An 8,813-nucleotide genomic window follows, 5' to 3' on the forward strand; every position below is an offset into this window, starting at 1 on the left:
GTTTTAAGATTCATTCTCAGCTCAATGATATTATACTATTTTTTCAGTCTTAGGACTGATGAAATTTACTTCTTGCTAACCAGTTCCCCTATATCGAGAACATTTACTTCTATGTGATTCATGACTTTTCTCCCTTGTAAGTTCCTTTGTCATATTCCTTTTATATAGACTATCTCTGGTTTATCATATCTGACCATATAAACAGAATCTGCTATAGATATTTTGTTTCAATTGAGGGAATCCTATGTTTCTGAAAATTCACTCACACAAAATAGCTAAGCCATGGGCTGGGAATGTGGCTTAATTGTAGAGTGCTCACCTAGCATTCATGAAGTCCTGGACTTGATTCCTTAGTACCACATAAACAGAAAAAGCGGAAAGTAGCACTGTGGCTCAAGTGGTAGAGTGCTAGCCTTGGTGCCTAGGCTCTGAACTCAAGTCCCAAGACCCACAAAAAAATAGCTAAGCCTGGAAAGATTTGGGAGTAAGTCTTTATGGATAAAATCTGTTTTTCTTCAGAGAATCTTTTTGATATTGTAATGATCGACCCTTTTCACAAATCCAAGACAAATACTCCTAAATTTGATTCTCCAGCAAGAAATATGACATTTAAATATTTGTGTTTCTTGATATTTTATTAGATATTAAATTGATATATATTTCATCATAAATAGGATTCTACTCATATCAGGAAGGACAACAAGCTGAGTATGTAGTGAAGACTGATGTAGATGTCTTTGCGTACAGTTTATTCAAAGTTGATCCTTTAATGGTATTTAGAGCCCTGAAAGCCAATGGAGAAGTTATCATTGAAATTCCAACAAGAGCTTGTGAAGGTCAAGAAAACAGTATCAAGTCCCTGGAGCATGTGCAATTGGAAGCAACAATTGAATATTCGCGTAGAGGAGACCTTCATGTCACCCTTACTTCAGCTGCTGGTAAACAGTCAGACAAAATTCTTTTAACCTCTATCAATTTTGAAATCAATGCCTTCAAATCAATGACTATTCTTGCTTATTTATACAACTAAATCTCCTAATAGGTGTGTTCAAATATTAGCAGTGCACTAATTTTTCTTGGTGTTAGTTTTTCTCTGTCCTGCTCATTCCCTTGGACTCTTAAATGAGAAAAGAATGTGGCCTATTCATGTTAATTAACTTTTTAGAAGTCATGCATCTTCAAACTATACTTAATTACCTGTGGCACTGACCCACTTTTCATTTTCTATTCCTTAGGTAACACGTTAGTGAAAATTAGTCTCATTAATAATGAACAAAACCTACAGGTACATCTAAGATATAAAAGAATCCATTGAGACATTCAGAATTCTGGTCCATAAAAGAAGATAGGGAGACTAATAAAATCTCCATGATAATATGAGTAAGGCTATATAATATATATGAACATTTGCCCTTTTCCTCATAGGGTCTTAAATAACAGAGAGGTACTAATCTAGAGTCCAACCAGGCATTGTCCCAATGCAGTTTCAAATTTTGATAGGATTCAGCTGACTAAATTCAAATTTTTATAGGCAAAATTTGAGGAAAGCTGAGCTTTCCTTTTAGTATATTAATTCTTAGATCTTTGAAATAGGCTCTGTTACTTACAATGTAATAAAATTTGTTGATATATAGAGGGCTTAGACTTGAAAAATTAGTAAACTACTGGTTTTTAGGAGATGAATAAATTGGTGTATTTTAGTGAATAGATGAAATTATTAACAGTACTTAAGAAATAAGTAATAAGTTAATTAAATAAGTTAATTCTTATATCTTCATTAGTGTTTAGACTTAAGCACCTATCAAATTTTCAAGATTTTCTTTTATATTTAAACATGATTCTGCTAGTAAAATGCACTTCACATCCTTGACTCCATTCTTCAATCTTAGTCATAAATGTAGTGTCAAGTCTTAACTGAATAAATCTTAACATGTTCCCTTACTATTTTTCTGCAGTATTACTGAAGACTTATTATTGCAAGGCAGCATGCTAACTATTATAGACCAAAATGTTTTCATTTCTCTTGTGAATGTCTCTATCGTTGTCTTAATACTAAAAGGGAAAAATTGAAGGACTGATCTCTTCTAGTTTTCCTTTCTAGTTATGAGATGCTAGAGTGCATCCTACTATCAAAGTTGTTAAGACACTGATTGATTTGTGTTTGTTGTATGAAAACAGGAACTAGCACTGTCCTATTGGCTGAAAGAGAGCGGGACACATCTCCTAATGGCTTTAAGAATTGGGACTTCATGTCTGTTCATACATGGGGAGAGAATCCTATAGGCACGTGGACTTTGAGAATTACAGACATGGTAAGAACTAAGAAAAGGTTGAGGAAACATGAGCTCACTTTTCCACACTGTAAAGCACTTTTACAGTTTGTATTATCATTAATCAGAACCATAGAGAGTTTTACTACTCTTTAGTAGAACTAATAGCATAGTGTGTAGAGCCCTGCCCACCTAATAGAAGTGTGGCTCAAATGGTAGAGTGGCAGCCTTGTGCAAAAAACTAAGGGCAGCACGTAGGCCCTAAGTTCAAGCCCCAGTGTCAGCACTTAAAAAAAAGTAGTTTAATATTATGCAAGGTATCTTTTATTTATTTTATTTTATTTTTGTCGGTTGTGGGGTTGAACTCTGGGCCTGGGCGTTATCCCTCAGCAATTCATTCAAGGTGAGCGCTCTACAACTTGAGCAACAGAGCCACTTCCAGTTTTCTAGTGGTTTATTGGAAATAAGAGTCTCATGGACTTTCTTTTAACCATGATTCTCAAATCTCAGCCTCTTGAGTAGCTAGGCTTACAGGCATGAGCCATGACACCTGGTGTAAGTTATGTTTTAAAATATGACTTTTTTCCAGGCTCCGTCATGATAAAAATCTAAAACCTTTTTTGAGTATTCCTGATATATTTTTAAATTTTTGGATTAGGGATGCTCAGCTCATACAAATTTATAAATTAGGAGCAACTTGGAATTTTGAAACACTATCCCAGATGTTTAAGTAAAAGATTCTCTACCTGTACTAATACTATTTATGTTTTCATAATTTTAATACTTAGTCACAATAATGAAAGAACAGAGCCAGAATATCTAAAAAAAAAGATAAATATAGTTGAATTAGTTATTTTTGCATAATTTCTCCAACATTTATCTTCTCTGTAGGTAAAGAATATAAATGAACAGTGCTTCACCTGTGAATTCTTCATCAGTTTTTTTAACCTCTAATTGCTTTGAGATAAAATTGTAATAAATATTGACAGAGCAGATTTCAGTGTCTAGAAAACTTTTGAAAAGGAATTGCTTTAAATTCTAAAAGATATCAGAAAATTATATAGTCATTGTTACCTGATTTTTTCCAATGAGAACAAGTTTTTCTTCATCTAAAGATGGCTAAAATTGTTGTTTAGAAATAAAAATTTCTCACGAGACCAAGAAAATGTTCCTTGTTGGTGATACTGTTCTTGAATTTATCTTCAATTCTTTCATTCAGTTTCACAGTCAGGAAACTAAGGGAATCTATTTACCAAAACGGGCCTACTTTATATCAAATCTCTAAAGTAAGGCACTGTGCATTTAGGTTTTTCTTAGATATCTATTTCAGATTTCAGAGACAGTCAACTTTCTAAGGATACAACCAATAGAATAAAAACAACAAAAAAGATTTAATCAGAGAGCTCATTTTTTTTATTAAATGATAGATTACGAAAAGATTGAATTTTAAGCCACTGAATTCATAAGAAAAGAATTCAATGGTTTCTTTAAAAAAAAAGAGCTCTGAACACAGAATACATAATACACTTTAAATTAGATGGTAATTATAATATTCTTTTCTGATATTTTGGATGAATTTGTTAAAAACAGACTAAAATACATGTTGCTTATTCACTAGTCTGGAAGAGTGCAAAATGAAGGAAGAATTGTGAACTGGAAGCTGATTTTGCATGGGACCTCTTCCCAGCCAGAGCATATGAAACAGCCCCGTGTGTACACATCCTACAACACGGTTCAGAATGACAGACGAGGAGTGGAGAAGATGGTGGACATAGGAGAGGTCTGTGTGGCTCTACAATTTGCATGCTCTCTGTTGAAATCTCCTAGTCAATGTGTGAGTGAGGGTGCATCACACATTCTGGCAGGTAAGGATGAGATACTCATGTGGAGGAAGGATGTGGTAGTGGTAAGCTCTTTATTTCCTCTTCATTTTTGTTCTTTAATTGAGAATTTATTTATTGTAGTTGATAAATTGAAGATTATTAATTCCCTAACATGAATTTTATCATTTGTGATGAAGCAAATTATAAAGAAAGCTCTTTACTCATAATAACGTATGCCTAATATTTGTATGGCACTTATATTTAAGCATTTTCCACATTGTCTCAGCTTACCCTATATCTTTGTAACCTAGGAAGAATAGACATTAGTGTGCCCATTTTACAGAAAGAATGCGAATGCTCAGGCAACCAAACCATGAGGGCTTCTCTTTAGGGATTTTTGTTTAGCAATTAGCACTTTACTGACACAATTTGGCACCACTAAAGGGAGCTGTTCACTCACTGGTGGCTCACTCTTCCCATCATAGCTACTCAAGAGGCTGAGATTTGTTGATCGTGGTTCAGAGCCAGTCAAAGTCCACTGGAATCACAGGTTCTCTTATAAAGTTTTAGAGGCTGGTGAACATAAGCCACTCATGCTCTCGAGTCTCAGGAGGTGCTACTTTCTCTTCTATCAGTTAGTAGATAAAACTTACTAGAAATCTTTCTTTATCCCCAGTAACTGGCACCATGCTTCAAATGTGCCTCAAATCTACCATTCCTCAAATGATAGGTTTTCAGAATTTCCAAAATGGCCTGCCTTGAATAGGTTGAGCTCTGTCCTGCATGTTTTAGAAGGTACAGTACCATAGTATTTACTCAAAAAAAACATAGAGGCTATTTTTTACTAGAAAGAAACCAACTCTAGACTCTGGCCAAAATTTTATTCTGGCCAAATTTATGTTCTGCTAATCAGCTTCCCTCCTGAACCTGAATGCAAAGGGCCTCTGCTCCACAACACCTTTTAAAAATGGGTTAATCTTTTGAGTATTTCTCTCGTTTGATTTCTTCAAAGGAATTAATAGGAACCTTACATTATTAAAATACTGAAATACAGCCAGCCCTTCAAATTCATGGGCTCTCTATTTTGAACTCAACCAAGTGCAGATAAAAAAATATTTGGAAAAATGTGTCTTTACTGAACGTGTGTAAGCTTTTTCCTTCCTATTGTTACCTAACCAATACAGTGCTATTTACATTATGTCAGATATTATAGTCAATCTAAAGATGATTAAATTGTACAAGAAAAGACATGTAAATCAAACGTATAAAAGCAACCACAGATCTTGGTATCTAAAGAAAGTCATGGAGAACAACTGTTTTTCCATAATAGTTAACAAAAAGCCACTTTCCTGATCTCACCAGTTCCTTTCCATCTAACCCAGCACATCTGTCTCTCCCCTAGGTTCTTTTTACAATTCAGTAGCTTCTCACAGAGCAACAGGCCTCTAGAAAGCTGCCACTGTACCCAGCACTAGTTGGTGCATTATACATGAATTGGTGAATATTGAATAGCATCTTCTTCCCAAGGATTCCACCATAGCAGTGAAGGAAACCAATGTACACTCATCCATGTGTTCCCATCAGCCTTCAAAAACATCACAAGTGGAGGCATTCTAACTCTTATTTTACAGGAAATTTACAAGCACATTAAAATAGTTGCCAAAGGTACAATAGAACATGGAACGATGAGAACTGAAACAAGCCTGTGTGATTCCAAGCCTTGTGCTTTTGGGCGCCTCTGCTCTCCAAGTTGCCCCTCAAGGGATATTCAGGGTTTGTTCTAAGGGTTACAGCTGGCTTGCCCAGCTGTAAATAATGAGCTTTACCCCTTTGTTGACAACATTCTGTATTTTAGGAGAAACCTACAGAAAAGAACCTGGGTGAGAATGCTCTGGTTTCCAAAAGCCCCAGCAGCAGTGCAGGGAGCACAAGAAATCAGCCAGCAGAAGCAGCCCCTTCTGAGGCCATGCTGCGACTCCTACAAAATGCATTCAGCAAAACCTCACCACCGAAGCAATCACCTAAGAAGACTCCAAGTGCAAAGCTCAATATCCCTTACGAAAATTTTTATGAAGCTCTGGAAAAGCTGAACAAACCTTCCCAGCTTAAAGACTCCGAGGACAGTCTGTACAACGACTACGTTGATGTTTTCTATAACAGGAAACCTTACAAGCACAGAGATGACCGACTGCTGCAAGCCTTAGTGGACATTCTAAGTGAGGAAAATTAAAATAAGTGGATGGTCCCAAGTTGGAAATATTCACACATCTTCTTTTTCTTTAGATTATTTTTTTTTTTTTGGCCTAGATCTGGAGTGGTTGTGTTGGTATTGTCCCATACTTAAAAACATCTTTTGTGCTGCTTTTGCTTTTTCTTTGCAATGAACTCCAATAGGAAATCCAACTTCCAAAATTGATCCCAGCTCTTTAAAAACATGTCTTCCCTGCCTACACATGTGAAGTGTTTTTTCCTTTCTGCAGTCACCATTGACGTAGGATCTCTATGTCCCATTAGATTGACCTCCTGAATCCACATTTCATTTCTCACAAGAAATGGAAAAACCTGAAAGATCCATTAATTTGAAAATGTAATTTAAAAGATGAAGGAGGAAGAAAACTCTCTATAGCTTCTTTCCTCTTTGCCATGTTTTTTTTTTTCCCTTAAATTTTGATGCCAAAGAAATATTTGCAAAGTATCTAATGTGAAAGTTCACAAGGAGTCCCATTCCCTAGGTATTCCAAAGTACTACTCATTGCAGGAGTGACAATCTGGTCATTAGAGAAAAAGCCTGGACTATTTAGATCTACAAACTGATCTTGAAATCTGTGTTATCTGGCTAAAGACCTCAGAGAATCTAAAGGTAGCTATGATTCACACTATTTACTCTGTCTTCCTCTATTTTTCCCTTCTTCCTTGTTTGGCTTCTTAGCTAAAAACTCAATATTGAGATAACTAATTCATAGCACTGACTCAGAAAAAAAACTTACACTTAGGCTCAGGAAATTCTTAGTCATAAATTTGTTTAGCTACCTTTATCTTTAGAACCAATCTAACAAGAGAAAAATATTCCTGATGGCAAGAAACAATGCCAGTTACTTTTTCTTAATTGTATTCATGAGAACAGATTGTTCTGGACTTTTAGCAACTGAATATTCATCCTTGGGCACAACAGGATCTTTTCTAATCTGATAGCTGATGGCATCCTGTTAGTATCAAATTGCTTCCATGTTTCAAATCAGAAAACTGACTTTATTTGTCCCTCCAATAGATTTTATTTTGTTTAAAGTATGCTTTTAGGATTGAGGGTTAGAAATGATTGAAAATGTGAGATATAACATAAAACTTGATCCCTAGAGCTATCTTCCCTGATGGCAACATTAGATTTGAAGTCCAGGTCCCTTGGTCTGCTTCACACTATGTATGACCACTATATTCATGACTGGTCTGTATAAATAGGCATTTGATTTTGTCCACTCCAGCACTAAATGAATATGTACATAGTGTAAATAGATTAAGTAAAAGACTATCCTAAACTTCTTTCAAGCAGGCTCTGTCATTAATAATTTATGAGTTTGCTATGATTAAATAATTTATCTTTATAAGCAAAAACATATTTTAGATGCTCAAAATATCTTTGAGATCTACTTTGAATTATTCACTTGATCTCATCTCACCTGGATATTCATTTCTGCTATTCATGAATTGCCAGCTCCTTGGCTTCTCTTTCTTAATATGGCAATGAACTCTCCAGCCACCCACAAAGCTGACATCTACAAGTGAGTTTCAGATTTCAAATCTTCCATAAAATTTGAACATGATAAGCCCACAAGGCCACGTGTTTATTTACTTTAATTTCAAGTGTAGCCCCTTGAATTTGTAGAGAACCAAGTTATCTCCAGAGAAATGCCCAGGAAGCCTACAAGGTTTGCAGCAACACTTTGTCCTGGTTTCACATATTATTTGATATAAAGTGTTAGATAGTATTTTGACTATCTGAATATTTAAGCATACCAAAAAGTATTAAAACTGAACAGGATCCAAGAGTTGTTAAATTTCAATGAAAACCTTTTACCCAGAGAAGCCAATGAGTAGTGATAAATGACAGAGTTGGAGTTAAAAACCCATCTCTTTCCTGCTCTTAATCTGCTGACTATATGGAGCTTTTTAAAATCCTTCCTGCCTTTTCACTTTTAAACCCAAACCAGATCATTGGATTATAGCCAAAGGTTCATTCTAGAGAAGCTTTAATATTTAGATAAAAATTATGTTTGAATGTTTCCAACCTGGAGTATATTGTTCAGTCATAAAATATTTTTGTCGGTCTTTCTTAGTGCCTATGTGGATTTTTTGTGAAAATGTTAAAGCAGAAGATTATATCATAGTTCCCTTGGAATTTTAAGCTCTATTTTCTTTACAGGTATTTATAATGTACCAATGCTTTTATCAAACAGAATTTTGAAAGGCATAATAAATTATATTAAAGAACTAAATGTTTTCGTGAGAGTAAGAAAGTTTCAGCCAATAAAATATTTTTTGAAAGGCATGTTCCTCTGTCAATGAAAATACTATATATACATATATGTATGTACTATGATATTGAAAGTGATGTTTGTCTAATATTCTAATACAATTAATAACTGAGCTTACCATTTGTGGTCCTAGCATTTATAAGGGAACTCCCAATACACTTGGTGGATTAATCAGACTATGTAAAATATGC

General features: G+C 34.9%; 1 protein-coding gene across 2 annotated transcripts in view; it reads left to right on the plus strand.

The window, feature by feature from the left end:
* Positions 1 to 8,813, plus strand: part of Pcsk1 (proprotein convertase subtilisin/kexin type 1) — a 44,091-nt gene extending 35,278 nt beyond the window's left edge. Inside the window, exons 11-14 of one of the 2 annotated variants that reach the window (XM_042690876.1) lie at positions 781 to 938; positions 2,179 to 2,312; positions 3,889 to 4,050; positions 5,949 to 8,813. In XM_042690876.1, the coding sequence (XP_042546810.1) occupies positions 781 to 938; positions 2,179 to 2,312; positions 3,889 to 4,050; positions 5,949 to 6,323 (829 nt within the window). In that variant the 3' untranslated portion in view covers positions 6,324 to 8,813. The remainder of the gene's footprint in view (positions 1 to 780; positions 939 to 2,178; positions 2,313 to 3,888; positions 4,051 to 5,948) is intronic. The other variant, XM_042690877.1, reaches the window with a different exon arrangement.

This window comes from Dipodomys spectabilis, unplaced genomic scaffold (assembly GCF_019054845.1).
Source record: "Dipodomys spectabilis isolate Male_0828 unplaced genomic scaffold, ASM1905484v1 ptg000140l, whole genome shotgun sequence".
NCBI classification, from domain to species: domain Eukaryota; kingdom Metazoa; phylum Chordata; class Mammalia; order Rodentia; family Heteromyidae; genus Dipodomys; species Dipodomys spectabilis.